At 42.8% G+C, this 23,814-nt stretch overlaps 1 protein-coding gene and 1 pseudogene across 1 annotated transcript in view; both read left to right on the forward strand.

The window, feature by feature from the left end:
• The first annotated feature begins 2,723 nt into the window (after nt 1-2,723).
• Nucleotides 2,724-6,238, forward strand: LOC139019250 (large ribosomal subunit protein uL4-like; annotated as a pseudogene).
• Nucleotides 6,239-16,010: 9,772 nt separating this feature from the next.
• RMND5A (required for meiotic nuclear division 5 homolog A) overlaps nt 16,011-23,814 on the forward strand; it is a 66,656-nt gene continuing 58,852 nt past the window's right edge. Inside the window, exon 1 of the mRNA XM_070429654.1 lies at nt 16,011-16,546. Within this exon, the coding sequence (XP_070285755.1) occupies nt 16,405-16,546 (142 nt within the window). The 5' untranslated portion in view covers nt 16,011-16,404. The remainder of the gene's footprint in view (nt 16,547-23,814) is intronic.

The following is a 23,814-nucleotide window of genomic DNA, read 5'->3' on the forward strand; positions in this document are numbered from 1 at the left end:
AGACCTAGAATAAATGCTCCAAAAATTCACATGGAATAAAATAAGACCCCAAATAAGCTCCCGCCACTGCTGCTAGGCTAAGGAGCAGCAAGCCTGGCTTCTAGCTGAACGGTGCTCCCCCTGTGGGAGCGCACTGACCATCAGGGGGAAACTCCTGTGTTGAGCATCAGCCCCCTGGTGGTCAGTGCACATCATAGCAACCAGTTGTTCTGCTGTTCGGTTGATTTGCATATTAGGGTTTTATTATATAGGATTTTAAAATTTTTGGTAAAATATACATAACATAAAATTTACCATTTTAACCTTTTTAAAAATATATTTTTTTTATTGACTTCAGAGAGGAAGGAAGAGGGAGAGAGAAAGCTGGAAACATCAATGATGAGAGAGAATAATTGATTGGCTGCCTCCTGCATGCCCCATACTGGGATCAAGCTGCAACCCAGGCATGTGCCTTGATTGGGAATTGAACTGTGACCTCCTGGTTCATAGGTTGATGCTCAACCACTGAGCCATGCTGGCTGGGCTTTAACCATTTTAAGTGTACAAATCAGTGGGAATAAATACATTAAAAATGTTGTGCAACCATCTCCACTATCCATTTCCCGAACTTTTTCATTGTCCCAAACATAAAACCTGTACTTCTTGAACAGTAACTCACCATTTCCCCCTTATCCATAGTATTTCCAAATTTTACCCTTGTATAGTTTTTTTTAGTGGTTGCTCTAGGTATTACATTATGTATACTTGTCGCAATCAACTCGAGTCACCATTTTACTAGTTCAAGTTAAGTATAGAAATCTTACCTTCATTTACATCTTGTTCTCTCTGTTTATAATCTATATTAATAAAAGGGTAATATGCTAATTAGACTGGATTGACTGGACATCTTCCGAACGACTGACTTCCTTCCGGACAAAGCCATGGTGGCAGGGCCAAGGAAGAGGCAGTTAGGGGAGATCAGGCCGACAGGGGAGCAAGCAATTAGTGGTGATCAGGCTGGTGGAGGAGCAAGCAGTTAGGGGTGAGATCAGGCTGGCCCGGGGGAGCAAGCAGTTAGGGGCAAGAGTGGGGGAACAAGCAGTTAGGGGTGAGATCAGGCTGGCTCGGGGGAGTAAGCAGTTAGGGGCATGATCAGGCAGGCAGAGTGGTTAGAAGCCAGAGGTCCCAGATTGTGAGAGGGTGCAGGCCAGGCTGAGGGACCCTACCTTCTCCCCACGTTCACAAATTTCATGCACTGGGCCTCTAGTATAATATAGAAGTGGCTCTATGGAAAGTAACCTCACAGGGTGATTTGATCATAAATTCCTAATTGAGCAGGTCATGGTGGGTAGTCATGCCCCAGGTATACTAGTATAACTTCTTTAGTAAAAGGCTTATCTTTGCCTTATGCAAACCCTGTCCATTGTTTCTGCACATCTAGGTTAACACACCTTTGAAATGCTTCTTTTCAGAGCCCTCTTACTAAAGCCTGACCACCTTCAAGAGAGAACATAATCTTAACCTTTCTGAAATCAGATCCCTGCCTTGCTTTCTCTCACTTTCCTGTAATCTTCCATATACTCCCTCCTTAATTTCAAATGCACAAAAGAAGCTGACAACTGTCATATTCTTGGTAGCAATTATCTCAATCTGTTGAGATCTTGCTTCCATGTGTATCCTCTGTTTATTCAAATAAAGTTTTATAAAAATTCTCTACAGGTATGGACATTCTTATGTCAACATACTTACTCTACATACAACATTGTTATAATTCTTGCTTTCACTGTTAATTTAGAAATTTAGAAAATTCAAGAGGAGAAGGAAACTGTATTATATACACTAATATTTTTGGTTATTATGTTATTTCTTTCTTCTTGATGTTACAAGTTTCCTTCTTTTATTATTTTCTTTCTGTTAGAAAACATTGTTTCTGGTAGGTCTGCTTGTGAGAAATTCTCTTAGTTTTCCTTCATCTGGGGATATCTTGACCTCATTTTCATTATTCAAGAACTAGTAGCCCATTGCACAAAATTCGTGCACATTAAAAGGGAATTAATTAGTGGAGATATTTTAATATTGCTATTTGCCTTTTCTCTATAATAGAAGTATGAGAGATGAAAGGAAATTAGTAAAATGTATATGAAAATAATATATACATTTTTTATTTTTTATTTTATTTATTTATTTATTTATTTTATTTTTTTAAATATATTTTATTGATTTTATACAGAGAGGAAAGGAGAGAGATAGAGAGTCAGAAACATCGATGAGAGAGAAACATCGATCAGCTGCCTCCTGCACATCCCCTACTGGGGATGTGCCCGCAACCCAGGTACATGCCCTTGACCGGAATCGAACCTGGGACCTTCCAGTCCGCAGGCCGACGCTCTATCCACTGAGCCAAACCGGTTTCGGCAATATATACATTTTTTAAAAATTTTGTTTTACTACTTAATGAAAATAATATATAAATTTATTAATAAATAAACAGTAACAAAAGGATGTAACAACAACAGAGGCATGATATAAAAACGACAAAAACATGATATGAAAACAACAAAAACATCATATAAAAACAACAAAAACATGATATAAAAACAACAGTGATGCAAACAATGACTGATAAAGTGATTAAACTTATTCTAATATCTCCCTGTACACCACATTAAGAGTGAAAACACTTTCAGAGTGCTTGACTAATTTCCCATGTGATGAAGTATTTAGAACTTTAACTGTAACGTCACATGCTCTTCAAACTCAAGAGAAAGCAACATATAACTGACCATGTGCAAAAACAGGTTCAGGTAGGAATAAGCCTACTCTGTCTAAACTTTGTCCTTGTGATTTGTTAATAGTCATCACAAATGCTGGCATCACGGGAAACTGTCATCAAATCAATTTAAATAGGAGGCCAGTGTCAGATGGGGACAAATCAATTCTTGGAATCAGAACAGCCTCTCCCTCTGCAGATCCTGTTAATACTTCAGCTTCAATAATGTTAGGTCGTAATCTTTTGATAATAAATCTGGTACCATTACAAAGACCCCATTTACTATTGAAATTTCTCAATAGCATGAAGATTGCACCCACTTCCAATTTTAATTTATGACACGGCATTCCCGAAGGAGTAATACTATTAAGAAATTCAATTGGGCCGAAACCGGTTTGGCTCAGTGGATGGAGCGTCGACCTGCGGACTGAAGGGTCCCGGGTTCGATTCCGGTCAAGGGCATGTACCTGGGTTGCGGGCACATCCCCAGTGGGGGATGTGCAGGAGGCAGCTGGTCGATGTTTCTCTCTCATGGATGTTTCTAGCTCTCTATCTCTCTCTCCCTTCCTCTCTGTAAAAAATCAATAAAATATATTAAAAAAAAAAAAAAAAAAGAAATTCGACCGGAAAATGTTCCTTTTCAGCATCATCTGTGGAATCAATGGAATCATCACTCAAATATGTGTGAAAATCTCCTCCGAGTATATCCAAAATTTCTTCATTTAATTTTTGAACATGCTCATTTTTTGGACAAAGAATTGCACGTTTAGATATATTTTTTATATTATCTATAGATATAGTATTTCCAAAGGTAGCTTCAATAATAGATCCATTACAAATCATTTCACAGGAGATTTCAATAATATCCATTTCTAAATGAAAACTGCTATCAAGTTTGCCATCTCCAAGTTTTACTAACCATCCACTATAAGCAGAATCCTCTGATCTCACATTTCTTGTAAAAGACAACTTTCTGAAACATCCCCAAACATTGCAGTACTTTAAACTCATTTGAACTATGGCTGATCACATAGTATGTGGTACAATACTGAGACATTGTCAAAAATCCCCTCCAAGAAGAACTTTCCCACCAAATACAACATTCAAATTTCTCTTAGTAATCTGTCTATGGCGTTTATAGCATGACTGGATGCCATGGTGCGTTCATCAATAATTGGAAGTTGGGCCTTTTTAATAGTTTTAGCAACTTCACTCTTTATATTGAGTCTAGAAATTGAAGTTTCATTTAATGCAGTGGTTCTCAACCTGTGGGTCGCGACCCCTTTGGGGGTTGAACGACCCTTTCCCAGGGGTCGCCTAAGACCATCCTTCATATCAGATATTTACATTATGATTCATAACAGTAGCAAAATTACAGTTATGAAGTTGCAATGAAAATAATTTTATGGTTGGGGGTCACAACATGAGGAACTGTATTTAAAGGGCCAGAAGGTTGAGAACCACTGATTTAATGGAATCGGTAATTTATATTGGGAATGAAAGGTGCTTCCACCAAGAAGTAAATTTGCAGCAATTCCTGTAGACACTGTGGGTAAAACAGTACCACCACGACCTCTAATATAATGTATTAAAACTTTATACAGATATGCAGGTGAATAGGATTCCTAGCTGACAGGCCCCTGACAGCAAGCTGGCCACCTGTGGATTCAGTGAGGAATGGGGCTCCCTCCTCCCTCCTGTCAGGGTCTGGGGTGCAGGTGAATGGGATTCCTGGCTGGCAGGCCACTGACAGCAAGCTCTTCAACAGCAGATTCTGTGAGGAATGGGGCTGCCTCCTCCCTACTGTCAGGGTCTGGTTTGAAGGCCAGACTCAGTATTTCCACGCTCTGCTCTGAGGGCAGGTTCCTGCCTGAAACCTCGCCCTCCGGGGAAACAGCTGGGGGAGGGTGCAGCCGTTTCCAAGACGATCCCTGCAAGACTGACTTCCTTCTGGTTGGTTGTGCTTCTGGAGGTGATGTTACACCCAGGGTTTTTATATAAGTAGATATTTTCCCTTTTCCTATGGGAGCCACCAGCTTGAGAGAAGTGTGGCCACAGATATCAGTGTGCTCTGAAAAGAGGGAGTCATCTGGCAAAAATGTCACTTTCACACCAACTTGTGCAAAAACAATAGACAGCCCTATGCTGGACGTGAATTGGCAGGTTATCAAACCAGTGTTGAGTCTTGGGGTACTGGCAGAGCTGTGGCTCGAATTCCTAGAGTTTGAGGTGAGGGAAATCATCGTTCTGGCCAGGATGCTTTTGGACATATGCGTGTGGGGGCTGCACATTTGCACCAAAACCTGGCGCCATTGGCAATGCAGAATGAACACAACACAGCAGCGATATGCCATCTGCTCTGCCCTGGCTGCTTTGGCCTTACCAGTGCTGGTCATGTCTAACAGTCATCATATTGAGGAAGTTTCTGGACTTCTCTTGGTACTTGAAGATAAAGTTGAAGGCTACGAGAAGACCAAGAGGCTGTTTTGTTTCTTAAGAAACTTAAGGCCTGGAATGGTATCAAAAAGGTCTATGCCTTTCAGCGAATGAGAGCTGGCAAAGCAAAATGAGAAGCCGTCCGGCACAGAGACCTTGCATTATCTGTAACACGGGGATAACGGTATCATCAAAAACCGAGAAACATCCCTGGGGGAGCATTTGAGATTTTGCTCCCATGTGTTTGGCTAAAATTAACTCTTTTTAATTTTTAAATAAAAAAATGTGTTTTCAAATAAACATATGAAAATGATCAACAGGTTTTTATGTTTCTTATATTATTAGGTTTTTATAGAAAACAGGAAGCTGAGAAAGGAGAAAATGATGCTGAGATTTGGTGATGGAATTAGTCTGCTTAATGTAAGCGAAGTGAACATTTTGAACCTTGCTCCCAGGGGCATGTGAGCCATTTCTGTGTTTGGACTGAAAGCGCTTTTCCTCGAGTTAGGTGGTCTGTATGGCACCCGGTGGAAAGCTGCCTCCCTCAAGAGTAACTGCAACCTTCGCATGCACAAGGTGCTCAGTACAGACCTGAGAAGAATCTTGAAAACCCCAGAGACCCAAAGAGCCCTCTGAGCACCGCGCAAGAAGATTCACCGCAGAGTCCTGAAGAAAAATCCACTGCAAAACCTGAGAGTCATGTTGAAGCTGAACCCATATGCAAAGACCATGAGCCAAACATTGTTCTCCAGAGGCCAAGAACCACAAGCTCCAGATGGATAAAGCAGCAGTCCTAGACACCAAATCAGAAGAGAAGGGGGTTCCAGGCAAGAAGCCTGTGGTAGGGAAGAAAGGAAAGAAGGCTGTTGGTGTTAGGAAGCAAAAGAAACCTTTGGTGGGAAAAAAAGGCTACAGCTACCAAGAAACCAGCCCACAGAAAAGAAACCCACCACAGAAGAAAAAAAGCCTGTAACAAAGTTAAATTTAGACAAATCACTTAGGACAGCTCTAGCCGACTTGGCTCAGTGGATAGAGCATCAACCTGGGGACTGAAGGGTCCCAAGTTCAATTCCGGTCAAGGGCACATGCCTAGGTTGCAGGCTCCATCCCCGGTGTGTGTGTGTGTGTGTGTGTGTGTGTGTGTGTGTGTGTGCGCGCGCGTGTGTGCAGGAGGCAGCCAATCAATGATTCTCATCATTGATGTTTCTATCTCCCTCTCCCTTCCTCTCTGAAATCAATAAAAATATATATTTAAAAAATCACTTTGGACAACTAATTTTGAATAAAAACCTAATCAAAGACAGTGAAAAAATTATTTTCACTGGACATAGGATACTCGGTTGACAATTCTTTCCTTTTAGTACTTAAAAAATGTTATGCCACTTCTTTCTGGCCTTCATGGTTCAGATGAGAAATCTGCTGTAATTCATATTTGTGTTCTGCTTTAAGGTATCATTTCTCTCTGGCTGCTTCCAAGGTATTTTCTTGATCTTTAGTTTTCAGAAGTTTAATTGTCATATGTCCTGGAGTGGATTTCTTTGAGTTTGTTTTATTTGAGATTTGCTTAACTTCTTGAATTTGTAGGTTTATTTATTTATTTATTTTTACCAAGTTAGGGAAGTTTTCAGCTATTTTTCTTTGAGTATGTTTTCATACTCTTTTCATTCTGTGACTGAAATGATATGATTATTATCTTTTAAAAAAATCCTACAGTCCTTAAGACTCTGTTCCTTTTATTTCAGACTATTTTTTCTCTGTTGTTCAGGTTTGGTAAGTTCTATTGATCTGTTCTTCAAGTTCATTGATTTTATCTCTGTTATTTTTACTCTATTATTGAGCTCATACAGCAAGATTGTATTTTACTTATCTATTTTTTCAGTTCTTTAATTTCCATTTAGTTCTTTTTGATAATTTCTATTTCTTTGCTGAATTATTTACCTTCAATTTGTTTCAAGAGAATTTGTAAATGATTGCTGAAGTTTTTTATGATAATTGCTTTAACATAATTATCAGATAATTCCAACATTTGATTATTTCATTGTTGGCATCCATCAAGTGTCTTTTCTCATTCATGCTGTGATTTTCCTGGTTCTTGAATGAGTGATTTTAAAAATTATATCCTGGACATTTTGGATAGTATATTATAAGGCTCTGGATAACATTTAATCTTCATGTTCTTTTAGCAGGCAGCCCCCTGTTGAGATTTAACACATGGGCTGTTGGGTGAGTGTTTTAGATTTTCTCTGGTCCATTCCAAAACCACTTTGGCAAAAGTGGAGCTCTGCATCACTCTGCCTTGTTGCAAATGGGTGAGGTGGAAGTTCAGCTCTCCCCTGGTTCCACGGACACCCTCCCAGTAAAAGTGGAGCATCAGCTCCCATTGTCTTGTTGCCTCTGAGTGGGGGTGTGAACTCAGCTCCGTGTTCAATCTGCTGATCCCACCTGCTGGGGGAATGGGAGCCTCACCTGCTTTTGACAGGCAGAAGATGGAAGGCCAGTTCCCCATTCAGCTCTTCCAAAACCATTCTGCAGAAGCACTGGGGTGCTGCCTCTCCCGTCGTGGATGAGAGGGACTGGGTGGAAAAATCACTCCCTGTGCAGTTCTGCTGAAATCATGCTGGGGAGAGGGTGTAGGGTGTTTTTGTTTGTTTGTTTGTTTTTCTGTGTTTGGCTGGAGTAAGACAGATATTGCTAATAAGGTTTTCTATTATAAGGTCACCCTTTCCCCGCCATGGTTTAGCCAGGGAAAACAGGCTTTTCTTGGGGTTGAGGCTTTTCCAGTCTGAGATACGACAGAAAATAAAGAAACCCAGGAACTTAACACAGTGTCATTTCTCAAGTGTCAAGATCGCTATGTAGCCCAACCTCTTTCTAGCTTTGAAAATAGTCCCATGCTTAACGAGACATATGATGCAACAAGTGACTATGACTGATAAGTTAAAAGAAATACAAACAATAGAAGCAGACCCACAAATGACTCAGAGGTTATATTTAGCAGGTAAAAAAAATTCCCATGCTATGTCCAGGGTTTTTAGGAATGAGCTGGAGAAATGGAATTACTTCATGTTAGTGAAGTCTCCTCAGAAAGCCATTTTTTAAACACTTGCTTAATTTACTACCTGGAGTCTCCCCCAGGTTGTCAAAAGTCGTGACTCTTGTATTTTAGCAATTTACAACCCAGAATCTTCCCTGAACAGATGCATAGTAAATGATGTAAACAGACAAATCAAATGCATACCTAATAAAAAGAAATAATGGCATGTTAAATTTATATAGGGATTCATGATTTACAGAGCACTTTCTATATACATATTCTCTATAATTTACTAACTAAATGTATGCATTTACTATTATATATATTTCTCTCAACACTGTTGCAAGGTAGGTGGAGTAGGTATTTTTTTTTTTTTAAAGGAGCTGATTGGTTAAGGTTCTTGCCTAAGGTTGAAAAGCTGGTCAGTAGAAGTGCTATGATTTTGTGAATTTTAGCCCTGGGCTCCTATCACCAAACCACACTACCTAGGGCGAATGAGCATTTGTTCTATTAGCAATCCCATGCTTGACAAATAATCGTGGAGCATAATTTTGTCTTTTTGAGGTACAGTATTTTATGGGTTTTGAAATCAGATAGATTCAAATTCAAGTTCCAACTCCACCATGTCTAAGTTGTGTAACCTTGGAAAAATTACTTAACCCTTCTATGCCTCAATTTCTTCATCTGTAAAATGGGGATAACAATATTTACTTTAAAAGATTCTTTCGGAGAATCACACATTTAAAGCAAAGTGCCTGGCTCAATAAATGGTAGCTGTTATTATTATTCTTAAATATAAACAAAACCAAAAAAAATAAATCCCCATTGCATTTCCATGATGAGGAAGTAATGATTCAGGCTCCAAGCTTTCAGAAGCAGGGGGTGTGCACCTGTCCATTCCTGTTTGGTTGCGCAGCACCTCACACGTTGCTTAATAAACACTGGCATCTCTGTAATTTTAACCGGAAGGGACTGGAAGGTCATCTGTTTCAAGCCTCTCATTTTATAGATAAGGAAACTGAGGCTGGGCGAGGTTGAATGAATTACTTTGGCGTTACAGTGCTAGTGCCCTTCCTGCTATACCTGGTAAAGCACACCAAGGAGTAAGCAGAAAACAAAGTACACAACAACACCCAGACTCCAGGAAGAAATAGATTCAGACCAATCAAACCGGAGGGAGTGGGCCCAAGGGTGTCAATGCCCCCTGCAGGCTGGACACCATCGATGAGGGAAGTGCTTTACTGGTAGGCAGCCAACTGGAAGTGCCTGGCCTTCAGGTGTGAAGGCCACACCGGCAGGGCTCTGCTGGTGAGAGAGAGAGGCTGTCTACCAGTAAAGACGATCCTACACTAGTGCCGCTGTAGGAAGGGGGCGGTAGATGTAGAAGAAAAGGCATTGTTGTCAACACTGCCTATCCAACTCCTATTAGTAGGTCTTAATGGGGGCAAGTGTCATTCAGCTGGTCATCGAACAGTCATTTAAGTGGCCATTTGCCCCAAACCACACAGGAGCTATAAAAGAAGCAGAAAACATTCACTTTAATATTTTTTTGGTAGTAGTTGTGTTTTCAACCATTTCTTAACTGATTTTAGTAGCAATTTCTAGAAATGTCTCATGTGGAGATTTTATTTTATTGGCTTGAAAATAAAGTTTAATTTGAAAAATAAGGAGTGGTATTTTTATAATTCAATATTTCATAATAACACATTTTGTCAGTTGATCCTTGCTTTTATACTGGCTGTCAGCTGGAATAGTCAGTAACTTAGCAAGGTCTTTTCTTTTCTTTTTTTAATCCTCACCCAAGGATATTTCCCCATTGATTTTAAAGAGAGTGGAAGTGAGAGGGAAAGACAGAAACATCGATGTGAGAGAAACACATCGATTGGTTGTCTCCTGCACACCCCTTACCAGGGCTCAAGTTGGGGAGGAGCCTGTAACTGAGGTACGTGCCCTCAACCACAATCAAACCCAGGACCCTTCCCACTGAGCCAAACCAGTTAGGGCTCCACATGGTCTTTTTTTACAATTGTAATTATAAATATAGTCTTTCTTCCCCTTATTTGAAAGTGTATTTAGCATAAAAGTACATTTCCAAAGCAATATTTTATAAATTCTCAAATCTAAAAAGATGACATTTTGACATTTTCTATCTTGCCTCTGTCTAGTTTCAGGATTCTAAAAATAAATCAAAATGAGCCCTGGCTGGTGTGCTTAGTGGTTAGAGCACCGGGTTGTCCACAGGAGGTTCTTGGGTTTGATTCCAGGTCAAGGGTGTGTACTTGGGTTGCAGGTCGGATGGATCCCTGGCCCTAGTTGGGGTGCATGTGGGAGACAACCAATCGATGTGTCTCTCTCACATCAATGTTTCTTTCTCAGTCTCTCTTTTTACCCCTCCCGCTCCCTTCCACTCTCACTAAAAATTAACAGAAAAAAAAATCCTCACTCCTTGGGTAAGGATGAAAAGATAAGTAACTAAGTAATCCTATATAATAAAAGCCTAATATGCTAAGTGTCCAACTGTTCATTCAACTGTTCTACCAGTCATTATGATGCATGCTGACCACCAGGGGGCAGATGCTCCAACTGGTAGGTTAGCTTGTGGCTGGGGTCTGGCCATTTGGGACTGGGTGAGATGGGCCGGACATGCCCTGGAGCCCTCCTGAGGTCCCTCCTGGCCCTGATCATGCAGCAGTGGGGTCCCTCGGCCTGGCCTGTGCCCTCTCGCAATCCGGGACCCCTCAGGGGATGTCAGAGAGCCAGTTTCAGCCCGATCCCTGCAGGCTAGGCCGAGGCACCCTCCGTGGTACAAATCCGTGCACCGGGCCTCTAGTAAGTAACTAAATAACTAAGTAAATAACTAAATAAGAAAAAATACATAAGATATATTGAATAAGGGTGTGCTAAGGTATAGTTATGTGTAATGGCTATTAAACATTTCAAAAAGATGTCAAAAGAAGCTCTATAAATTTTGTTGTTAATTTTGTTTGGACATCAAAAACAGTTTACAAAATAGTTATATATAATGAGAGCAATCTTTTATAAAAATGCACATATGGATAAATATGTATAGATACAGGAAAAACTCTGGAAATTCATCCTAAATGTTAAAACTGAGTTTCTTCCTGGGTTTTGGGATTTCATGGGATTATGATTTGGTTTTTTATGTTTTTTAATTTTTTTCATTTTCTAAGTTTTTTTTTTTTTTTTTTACAGTGAATATGTATTTTGGTCTCCCTTTTAAAAATGTTTATTTAAATGTTACAGAGGATTGAATCTGGAGTGGAGGGAAGACCAGAGCAAGGTCCAGAATGATTGCAAATGAAAGGTTCTCCAGGTTGAACAGAATGTGGGCAGGAGTCCATTGGAGTGGTGTTTGTCTGTGTTGTGTGTGCAAATTCTTTTTCGTTGTGTACTGAAAGACGATCATAACAATATCATTTATAGTTGTTCTGAAAACTAAATACCCCCCTCTTGTTTCAAGAGACCTTCTCTGACAAATCAAGGTTTAGGCTTGAAGCAATTATGCACTGGGTAGAAAAGGCCAGCACAAGTGAAGGAGGGAACACAAAGATCTCTGGCCAGACAGGTACTTTTTTCTCCCCTCAGTTAAGTGTGAGGCCCCTTCTCTTACTTGTCTATTCTCTTTCCTTTAACATGTTTTCTACGCTAATTAGATCATGGGGGTAAAAAAAGAAAAGTCAGCCCTGACCTAGGAGCTAACAATCGAATCGAGCTAAGGTAAATATTTAAAAAGTTAACAAAAAATAGAGGGGCAGTGTTCCCCTCGGCGGTAAATGACTTAACATAGAGAAGTCCTAGGAGCAGTCCAAGGGCTGGCTGCTAACTTGACTGTGTGGTCATGGCGTAGGTCCGCACTGTTTAATAGAACTTTGTACCATGATGGAAATGTTCCTTCTGTGCTGATTGGCACAGCAGCCACTGGCCACATGTGGTTCCTGAGTACTTGAAATATGGTTAGTATGACTGAGGTATTGAATTTTTTAATTTAATTTGAATAGCTATATATAATTAGTAATTACCATGCCGAAGAGTGCAGGCCAAGCTCTAGGAGGTATAAAATTGGAGGTAGGACTTTTCCTGTTACTTTAAGAAAGGGGAGGCTTTGAATAGCTAATAAAGAAAAGAAATCCAGGAGAAGAAAAAGCCTAAATGAATTATGCTCAATTCACACTGAACGTATGAGTGTTTGGACACGGGTGTGTGAAAGTGCCCAGTGTTTGGATGAGGAATTGTGATGGGTTGTTACACTTGTACAGACCATACATCTGAGAGCTAGGATGGGAAGTCATTGGTTACTTCTTTTTCTTAAAAAACTGAGGTATAATTGACATATAACATTAGTTTCATATGTACAACATAACAATGGTATTTTCATAAGTACAAGATAACAATGGTATTTGTATAATTATTTCTGATCAGTGAATAATAATAGTTCTCACCATGTGCCAGGCATTATTGAGTGGCTTACATGTATTATCTCATGCAATTATTATTTTTAATTGATTCTAGAGAGGGAAGATGGCAGAGAGAGAAAGAAAGAGAGAGAGAGGGGGGAGAGAAACATCACTCGGTTGCCTCTGGTACACGCCCCAACCACTCTCAACCTAGGTATGTGCTCTGACTGGAAATCAAACCCATGACCTTCCAGTGGTGGGACGAGGCTGCAACCAACTGAGCCACACTGGCCAGGACTCTAATTATTATAACAACCTTTTCAGGGAAATGAAGATTCATTTGTTGGCCCTGTAAGGGTAAGAGATCAAAGGCAGATAAGTGAAGCGATTATAATCTTGGAGACATGTCAAAGGTACTAATCAAGGTGAGGAGGTAGAAATTAAAAAGCCCCACTTAAGACATTAGGAAGTTACACTCAATAGAACTTGATGTCTGACTACAGAGGAAGGGTGAATGAAAAAGGGAGCGAGACAATCTATCTCTAGGGATACTCATGAGGACAGAATCCTGGGAACACCTACGATTCTGGGGTGAATTAAGGCAGCTGACTTAGCAAAGAGATATTGGAAAGGATGTAGATGGGTGGCAATGGAAAGAGTTTAGTGGAGTTGAGCAATCTGATAGAGAAAAGGTTTTCAAGAATCCTATAGGTAGGTAAGTTAAAGATGAGGATGAAGAAGTGTCAGAGAAACCTGGAGAGTTAAGGCAATGCTGACAAAAACTGAGGCGTCAAGTGGAGGACAGTTGGTTTTGGAGGGGAAATACAAATTCTGCTTTTGGCATGTTGATTGGAGGTAACCAGTCCTCTAGATGATGATGTCTGCTGGTTGGAGGGAATGTGAAGTTGGAGTTTATGAGGCAGATCAGGGCTGGAGAGGGTCAGTTGTAATTTTTTTCTCCCAGGACAGCAGGTAAAGGGAAAAGAGAAGGCTGAAGATATAACCTTGGGATAGAACCATCTATCTAAGAAGGCTAAATGGGGACTTACAATCATTAACAACCACCACCACCACCACCATTTATCCTGTGACTATCATGTGCTTATTATGGGCATCCTATATAATAAAAGCCTAATATGCTAAGTGTCCGGTCAACCAGTTGGCCTTTCAACCAATCAAAGCGTAATACGCTAATGATATGCTAAGGCTGCTCAACTGCTCGCTATGACGTGCACTGACAACCAGGAGGCAGACACTCCAACCCGTAGTTTAAGTTACTGCTGGGGTCCACTGATTGGGACTGAACAAAAGGGCCAGACATGCCCTGGAGCCTTCCCGCAGTCCCTCCCCAGGTTGGCCAACCTCCTGCGTTCCTCCCCGGCTCCGATTATGTACCGGTGGGGTCCCTCAGCCTGGTCTGCGCCCTCTTGCAATCCAGGACCCCTTGGGGGATGTTGGAGAGCTGGATTCGGCCAGATCCCACAGGCCAGGCCGAGGGACCCCACTGGTGCACGAATTCATGCACTGGGCCTCTAGTTTATATATGTTATCTCACTTAATTTTCCTAAGAATCTAATGAAGTATTATTAATTCCAATTATAAAAATGGAAGTTGGAGCTCAAAAAGGTTTTGTCATAATTAAATAAAAAAGATTGCCTACTATGCTGCCAAACTCTGTTCTGGGCACAGAATAAGACAGTCAAGGGGCCTGCTTTCATGGAGCTTTTATGGATGAGGCACAGACAGAAAAAAAAAAAAAGCAAGCGAATAAATGAATCAGATCACTTCAGATTTAATAAGCGGCGAGAAAATAATAAAATTAGTGATATAGCCCTAATCGGTTTGGCTCAGTGGATAGAGCGTCCGCCTGCGGATTGAAGGCTCCCAGGTTTGATTCCAGTCAAGGGCATGTACCTTGGTTGCAGGCACATCCCCAGTAGGAGGTGTGCAGGAGGCAGCTGATCAATGTTTCTCTCATGGATGTTTCTAACTCTCTATCCCTCTTCCTTCCTCTCTGTAAAAATATCAATAAAAATATTTTTTAAAAAATTAGTGATATAACTTATCTATAATAATAAAAGCGTAATATGCTAATTAAACCAGATGTCTTTCCGGGCTGAATTTCGTGCATCGGGCCTCTAGTATTATAATAAATATGATGCAGCAATGGAGGAGGGTGTGCGAGACAGTAAAAGCTATGTTAGTGGGGTCAGGGAAGGACCCTCTGAGCGGGGACAAGTGAGCTGAGAACTTCAGGAGGGGAACGGTGGAAGTTTCCCAGGCCAAGGAAAAGGGTGAGAGCTCAGAGGCCCGAGGCAGTCCTCGCTGGGCTACTGAGTCCACGTTAAGGCTGGTGCAACTGAATGAAGCGTAGCGAGCAAGGGGAGGTTGGAGACGACATCAAATCAGGGGAAGGAGTTACACAAAGGGGGAAGTCGATCCCATTCAATGGAATAAGCCACCTAAGAGGCAGAGGCCAGGCTGTCCGGCTTTTGGACGAGTTTACATTCCGCGAAGCTGCGGGTGCATGGCGAGGGGGTGAGGCAACCCATCAGGAAAGGTTCCAGGACGGGGGCCAAAGGGCAGAGGCCCGCGGGGGCTGGGGGCGGGGGGTGCAGAATGGGACCTAGTGGTGTCGCAGGTGGCAAGGGAGCACCGCGCCTGGTCTTCCCGGGCAGGTAGCTCCGGCCACGGCCCCCCGAGTCACCCCGCCTTTAATTCTGGTAGGGCGCCCCCTGTCCGGCCTGGCTTGGTTTTCCGACCGCGGCGGAGAGTTCGTCTTCCAAAACTCCGGAAATGACAGTACCCCCGAGTGACAGGGAGATGGACTGACGGATGGCTAGGAAGAACTCCCAGGGAAAACAGCCCCTTTCACGTCTGTCTGGTTTTATCGCACGGCTTTGCAGGAACCGCTGGCTTTCCGCTTTGCTCTCCAGGTCACCCCCTCCAACAGCAGGACTCTTGGTTTGGCCCCTCGACCTGGATTGGCTGGAGGTTTACGCCTCGGTCCGGGATTGGAGGACGTTGGTTCCTTCCGTATTCCTCGCTCCCATAGGCTCGTTCGCCCGGTTTCTGGGAGGAGGGGTTGGGGACGGTTTCCACCCTCTTGTTTACGAAGCGCGTAGTGGCAGCGCTGTCAGAGCGCCGGGGCTGTCCCCAAAGTTCCCTAGGTAGCTCCTCGGACCAATTGGGTCCCGGCTCCACCCGCGCCCCCTCCCGCGCCCGCCTCCCGCGTGGGACGGCCCTCACCTGGAGAGCGGCGGCGCGAGCGGACGCCCGCCGCCTCCCTCGGCCCTCGCTCGCCGGGCTGCTCCCCCTCGCGGGTGCTCTTGGTACGGTCCGCGCCGCCTCCTTCCCTCGCTGGGGTGGCTTCTCCCCTCATCCCCCCGCCACCCCTCCCCATCTCGGGTCGGCGGCTTTTGGTGCCGCCCAGGAGAACCAGGTCATCGGCCGGTTCCCGTGAAAACAAAAACAATCGGCGGGTAGCCGAACGCGGCGAGCGGGGGGACCGGAGACGCGGGGCCGGGTGGGGCAGCGAGCCGGCGCGGTTGCGACGCGCCAGAGGCCGTGCGCCATGGGGCAGCCGGGCACGGGCTTCGCGGGGCTTCCCCGGCGCCGGGGCTAGCGTGCCCGCCGCCTCAGCCGCCCGCGCCGCCCGCCTGGGGGACGAGGAGGAGGACGCGGCCTCGGCCGGGCCCGGGTCGAACGGCTGTGGACGCCCGGGCGCCGGGGAGCCGAGCGCCGCCGCCGCCGCCGCCGCCGCCTCCGAGATGGATCAGTGCGTGACCGTGGAGCGCGAGCTGGAGAAGGTGCTGCACAAGTTCTCGGGCTACGGGCAGCTGTGCGAGCGCGGCCTGGAGGAGCTCATCGACTACACGGGCGGCCTCAAGCACGAGATCCTGCAGAGCCACGGTAGGGCGGCCCCGGTGGGCGCGCGGGGCCCGGCCCGGCCCACCGCCCGCGCCCCCAGGCCCCGGCGGGGCGGGAGGGGTGCCCTCGGAGTTCGTTCCCCGCCTCCCCTGTGACTTTGCCTCCTCATCGCGGCCGCTTTGCCTGGAACCTGCCCGACCTGGTTGCTAGTTGAGAGCGAGCGCGAGTCCGTGCAGAAGCCCACCCCGGAGCCTCGTGCTTCAGCCATGTTCCGCGCGCGCGTGGGGTCGGCCCGCCGCACCTGCGAGCTGCTGCGCCCCGGGGTGGCGCCCCCTGCCCCGCCCCAAGGGGCGAATTGCGTTGGGCCCTTTTCCTGTCCCTGCTCCCCATCCTTGGCTGGGGACTCACTTCTTCTTTCCCTTTTTTTTTTTTTTTTAAATGAGAAAGTCGAGTGTTATTCTTAGCTGTGGGTTAAACAGTGGCCCCTGCAACTTCATAATTGGACTGTTACGTGGAAGGAGCTCTTCGCGCTGACATGATTCCTATAGAATTAGCTGAATTAAACTGGTCCGCCCTCCCAGTGCAGCCAGTGCGGAGACTGGGGGAGAACAGGCACATCGTTCTCCCTGAAGCAAATTGTGGAAGAAGTTTTTGGTTATTTGCCTTAATCGAGTTTTTACTTGTTTTCTTTTTAGCAAACACGTTTTCTAGAGAAGGCGTTTTGTCTGGGTTATTTCAGTATTGCCCCTAGGCCCTGGAGGCAGACACTTTGCAGAGTTAACTTGTGGTAGCTGGTTGAGAAGGTTTTTTGTTTGTTTGCTTGTTGTTGTTTTAAAGAAACATTAAAGATCTGTCTGTGCTTTCATGAAAACGGTCACAGTGATGATTCCTTCTGATCAGGATGTCATGGACTTTACTTAATAGGCTTATTCTGGATGTTGGGGCGGGGGCCTTTTCAAATCCTAGGCTGGACAGAAATTTACGTAGAGGAAGGTATGGCAGCTGGGGTGCAATGCAGGTGCTTGTGGCGGCTGAGATGAGGGCAGTGGCCCTCCTGGAGCTTCTGTCCTCCTGCCTTCCTTCTCTCCTTCGTTATTCTACACCTTCCTTTCCCATGTGGCTTTCAGATGAGAGTAAGTGCTAGTCCGTGGGCAGGGAGTCTGAACAACATCTCTTTCTGGACTCAGCATCACGTTTGAGCTCCTGGGAAGAAGCAACTTGCAACCCTAGTGGGGGTAGGAGTAGAAATGTTCGTATGGGACAACGAGCAGACCTAGATGGTTGCCTGTGAAGGGGAACGGAGGTGGAGTAGGCTGGGAATCCTGGGGAGGGTCTGCTGCGTTTGGTTTTGGTCATGAGAGATAAAGCAAAAGCAAAGAAGGGCTAATGAAGATCGAGTCCAGGGCTTAATGTTTACTGGTGGCTGAAGATGTATAGATAGTGTTGGTCTGGAAAAGGACTATCATTTTTTTGGCTTAATTTGCCACAAGTTCAAGGATTGTACTGAGCCCTGATTCTTTTCCTTAATCATTTTAATTAAACTTTAGGTTATCTTAACTTCCCCAACTTTGAGGGACGAGGAGAGCACTGTTGCCATTGAGTTGTACCCGCCTGGTAATGAAGTTTGGTCTAATTTAAGGTTCAGTAGGTGCCGTTTGATCATTCTTACTGTGCTTTTGGTCTAATTTGGATAATGCACTGGTGCTTCTCAAACCTCACTCACATATGCACTCTTATTTTTCAGATGGATTCGTGATTTAACTTAAGTAGGTTTGTCCTCATTCTAGGCAGTGATATTTGTGAAGTCACAGGTTTGGTGTGTTTGGTATAATAAACTACATATTAAAAATAAATTCATAGCTATTAAAAATATTTTACGTACAGGTAAAAGCACCATTCACATCAATGGTATGGGAACCACACTTTGGACAACCATTGATTGACAGATAAATAGTATGCATAAATTTTGGTGGTTTGATTTGTGATTTTATGTTTTTTAGCACTTTTTTCTATTGGCAAATATATTTATATATTTTCATTTGTGGTGGAAGGGACAACAGGAAAGAATTATATAGCTTGTGTTGCTGATATTCTAAATTCACATTTGGTGAAAGAAGAATAGACAGAGTTTTATGACATGTTTAAAGTGTACTTGGGAAAATTACAACCTTTGTAAGAGTAAAATCTGTACAGCATTTTAAAAAATATATATTTTTATTGATTTCAGAGAGGAAGAAGAGGGAGAGAGAGATAGAAACATCAGTGATGAGAAAGAATCATCAATTGGCTGCCTCCTGCACACCCCACACTGGGGATAGAGCCCACAACCTGGGTATGCGCCCTGATTGGGAATCAAACCGAGACCTGGTTCATAGGTTGAGGCTCACCCACTGAACCATGCCTGCTGGGCTGTACAGTATTTTTTATTATGTATTAGTTTTAGGCTATTATTAAAGGGAGTTCTAATGTCGTTTCTGAAAGTGATTCTTAAGGATTTTCTAAATTTAAATTTTATCTTTTTGGAGTAAATAGTTCATTCAAATGATATGAATTCAAATGACAAAAAGGATACCCAGTAAAACCTCCCCTCTTCTTATTCATTGACCACTTAATTGGCTACCTCACAAAGATGCTTATTTCCAGAAAAACTTTTAAGAGCATTCAGGTAAATAATAATTTGTCATTATTTTTACTTTGATTTTTACTGTGATTTAGGCTTAGTATCATCCCAATTTGCACGTTGGCAGAGACAGCTATATTTGTGGGAACTATCTAAAATTCCTTTTTGTGTGGTGTGTGGTCTGAATCCCGGTAGTAAAACTCTTTTAAACCACGATCCTCTATCTTTATTTCTTTGGTGAATCAAAGATAATTTAGTTACTATTTGCAGAAGAACTGTTACTTTTTTCTTTTTCTTTATTTAAAGTAATATGAGGGTGGCAAATGAGTAGGTAAGTAAGCAATTAAGCATGAAAGAAAAAACAAATTATGGTGGTCACATTTTTTTTTATTTCTGTGATTGGTATAAAGGATACTGTTATGAGAATAATGACTAAGTTTTGAATTGAATAAAATTCGATATCTAGTTTAATATCTAACCTGAAAAGTAGCAAATAAGTAGGCCAGCAGAGTTTGGGTGGTAACAGTAGCCATTGTTCAAATACTCTAAGAGGAGAATAGACTAGCAACCAAACTACTTGAGCTATTTTAGATGGTGAGAAGAGGTCATTGTTGGTGTTTCTAGTGGGTTTAGAAGCAGATTTAACTTGGTCAGCCATTCCTTTCCAGGCTCATTTCGAAGATAATTCTTTGTTATTAGACACCTTACTCATCCACACTAGTATGTTACCTGTGATTCTTTTGGTTGCAGATGGCAGAATCCTTTAAATTAAAATGGAATTTGTTGACTCATAACTAGGCTGAGGTTAAGCCAGGCTGGCTTCAGGGGCACAAAGGATGTCATAAAGACAGGACTTGTGTTCTCCTCCTCTCAGCTGTGCTTTCCATGGTTGGTTTTTTCTCCAAGGAGCTTTCTCCATATGGAGGTAAAGATGTGCAGAGGAGCTCATGTCGTCCTTGCTGCTAGGGTCCCCAAAGACAGGAGCATGCCTTTTGTCTGCACTTCCAACAAAATTACCAGGAAATACCCTTCTTGTCTTGTTTGGGTCATATAAGCCTCTCCCTGAATCAGTACCTGGGGCTAGGGCATGGAGTCCATTGGCCATCCTGGTCTGTGCTTACCATGTGTCAGTAGATGTATGATCATGTGATCCCTTGTTGATCAACTAGAGGACAGAGTTCTAGAAAGAACAATTTCCACCCAAGACAAAAGGGATAGGGGTCTATTATAGATATATACAGGGGTGGGCAAAAGTAGGTTTACAGTTATTTGTATGGAAAATAATACAATAAATAGCAGAATAAACTTTTGAGTACTCACACCTGTAAACCTACTACTGCCCATTCTTGTATTATCATTGTTACATCATATGAATTACATCAATGGCAGTTACATCAAAACATCTCTGAGATGTTTTCTTGACCAGTCCAACGTTTATTTCTCAGTTTTTGCCTTGCTTCTTCACTATAATGTTTGTATAATTCAAATACTGAATTGTTAGTATGACAATCTGAAGACTAGAGAAAACAACTTGATTCATGTTACCTTTGGGAACTTATTTGGCATCACTTCAGTACTTGACATGATAAAATTATTTTCCTGAGGTTATTTTATCTTTTAAGTAGTTTATAACTTCAGATAATAACAGGGGAAACATGCCAGCACTGCTGTGATAGTATCATACTACAGCTAATAGACAAATTTCCATTGTTTTCATGTTTTATTCTCTTAGCTATTAGGATGGTGAAAATGGAGTTGTAGCAAACTATTCACTTGGGGTATTAAAACTGACTTGTTTTTATTTGGTGTCCTGCCTATTCATTTGTAAAATATTTGAAAATCACCCCAAAAAGGCAGTTTAGGGGAGAGTTGTGGAGGGCCCTGACTCTGAGGTATGTACTTGGAGCCCTGTGGTACTCCATGTAACTCCCGCACGTTGGTAGATACCAGGAGATGATCTCTAACTGGGCGTTTCTTAGAAAGCTCCAATAATTTGTAGGAGAGTGGCAGAAACTCTGGCCTTCCTCTTAGTTTAGGTGCTAGCCTGATGCCTCAAGAATAGGGCCCTAACTGGTTTGGCTCAGTGGATAGAGCGTCGGCCTTCGGACTGAAAGGTCCCAGGTTCTATTCCGGTCAAGGGCATATACCTTGGTTGCGGGCACATCCCCAGTAGGGAGTGTGCAGGAGGCAGCTGATCGATGTTTCTCTCTCATCGATGTTTCTAACTCTCTATCCCTCTCCCTTCCTCTCTGTAAAAAATCAATAAAAAAAGAATAGGGACTAGAGTCTCCGGCAGGACTTGAAGCTTTTAGAAATATGCTTTCACCTTATTTGGGTTTGGTGATTGCTCAGCGGAGCTCACAGTTTTTTGGGAACATTGTTTGGGGAGTTCATAGTAAGGCTTATATTACCAAAGCCTTTCTCCACTTAAAATTAAGGCCTTAATAGTAATTTCTTTTTATACTAGAGCACCGTGTGTTACTTTGATACGTTTTCAATATTTGTGGAATTCATATAGATTTACTGTCTTACGGATATATAAAGACATTTGGGTGGACATAAGGAGAGACTTATTATTATTTTTTCTATTTGGGAGAGACTTATTTTTTTTTAAAAAAAGGCCTCAGTCCTCTGGGAGCTTGGAGGCCAATTAAGGAGATAAGATGAGTCTGCAGTAAAACACACTTTTGTCCTTGAGCTCAGGAGATGTGAGTTTGAGTGCTTGCTCTGCCATTTACTGGTTCTATAATCTTTTTGTTGTTGTTAATCCTCGCCCGAGGATATTTTTTCTATTGCTTTTCAGAGAAAGTGGAAGGGAGGGAGGGGGAGAGAGAAAATGGACTGGTTGCCTTCTGAACACACCCCAAGGGGGCGGAGAGTGAGCCTGCAACCCAGGTACATGCCCTTGACTGGGAATCAAACCCAGGACCCTTTGGTGATGGGTGGACGCTAACCATCGAGCAACACTGGCCAGGGCTGGTTCTACAATCTTGCCTAGCCTGTTTCCTTTTCAGTAAACTGATAACTTATATCACAGAGTTATGGGAATTAAATAGATAATAGTTGTGAACTGGCTTTAAAATCTGTAAGACAAAGTATATTTGTTATTTTGAAGGTCTGTGCCTTTAATCAGTGTTAAGCACTGTTTTATTTGAGACGCTTTGACTCTTTAGATGTATTTATTACTGGTGTATATGAAATACCATTCTGTGACCAGGGATCTATCTGCTTAATACTGTAAGGATACTCAAAGCATATAAGAAACCGAGTCTTCAAGAAACTTCAGTGGCATAACGAGATCAGACTTTTACATTTGAGAGGGGCAAAAACCAAGACCATGGCTCAATATATAACAGTGTTTCTGGTTGGTACAAGTATTAGCAGTTCAGAGAAATGGGAAGAGAAGGAACCCTTGGAAAGAACTGCTTGGGGAGGAGAGGTATTTCAGTGAACTTGAGAGCATCTGGTCACATAGTAGTTAATCACCAATTATATGTGGAACCAGGCTGTCTTTTGAGAGTTACAGAGGACAAGCAATCATTCTCAAGCTCTAGTTAGGGATGAGACAGGCTTGTTTTTAACAAACACAAACAATCCTTGTAATGCAAGACCATATACAGACAGTTCCCAACTTATAGTGGTTTGACTTACGATTTTCTGACTTTACGATGGTGTACAGATGATATGCATTCAATAGAAACCATACTTTAAGTTTTAAATTTTAATCTTCTCTGGGCTGGTGATACATGGTACGATACATGATGCTGGACAACGCAGCAAGCCCCAGCTCCTCTCAGCCGTGCCAGCACTTAGGGTAAACACTGGATGTAAGTCTTGAGAGCATGGTTAAGGTAGGCTAGGCTAAAGCTATGATGTTTAGTAGGGTAGATGTATTAAATGCATTTTTGACTTACAATATTTTCAACTTAATAACCCCAACGTAAGTTAAGGAGCTTCTTTCTGTATATAGGCCAAGTGCTGATTGAGGTACAGACAAGAAGGAGTAAGACTTGAGACAGGGAGCCTCTTCTAACGTGTGGGAAGTTTCAGTAGAGACTGAATGTGGGTAGTAGGAAGGTAGGAGGGGGTGCCAGGAGAAGTAGTTGGTAAGAACAAAAGTGCAGAGGAGTGAGATGACAAGAGGCATTGTGGGAACTGTGGAGGATCAGGGTGGGGAGAAATGAGGTAAAAGAATGAAGGTTAAGTTGGAATAAGTTTTCTATAGTCATGGATACCAGGGAAAGTAGTAGACCAGGGGAAAGTATTGAATGACTTGGGTTGGGAGGGGCTTTTTGAACAGGGAGAGGCATTATCAGAGACCAATTGTTAGAAGCATTTAAGTTGGTTGGAGTGGGGGGTGAAGTTTGGCAAGACTAGTTAAGATTAAGATCTGATGAAATAGGCACCTCTCTATGGGTGGTAGAGATATGAAAGGAACTCCTGCCCAGAATTCCTGAAGAAAGAAATTTCCAGGACTTGGTACATAGAATGGATGGAGTCTGGCAGAGTGTGATAGAGGAACTGGAAATACAAAGGTTAATCTGAGGTGTGTGTTTTTTTAATGTGATTTTTTATTGATTTTAGAGAGGAAGGGAGATAGAGAAGCATCAGTGATAGAGAGAATCATTGATCCACCACCTCCTGCAGGCCCTATACTGGGAATTGAGTCGAAATCTGTGCATGTGCCCTG

This window comes from Myotis yumanensis, unplaced genomic scaffold (assembly GCF_028538775.1).
Source record: "Myotis yumanensis isolate MYYU_CA2020_CCGP unplaced genomic scaffold, mMyoYum1.0.hap1 SCAF_11, whole genome shotgun sequence".
Classification (NCBI taxonomy): Eukaryota; Metazoa; Chordata; class Mammalia; order Chiroptera; family Vespertilionidae; genus Myotis; species Myotis yumanensis.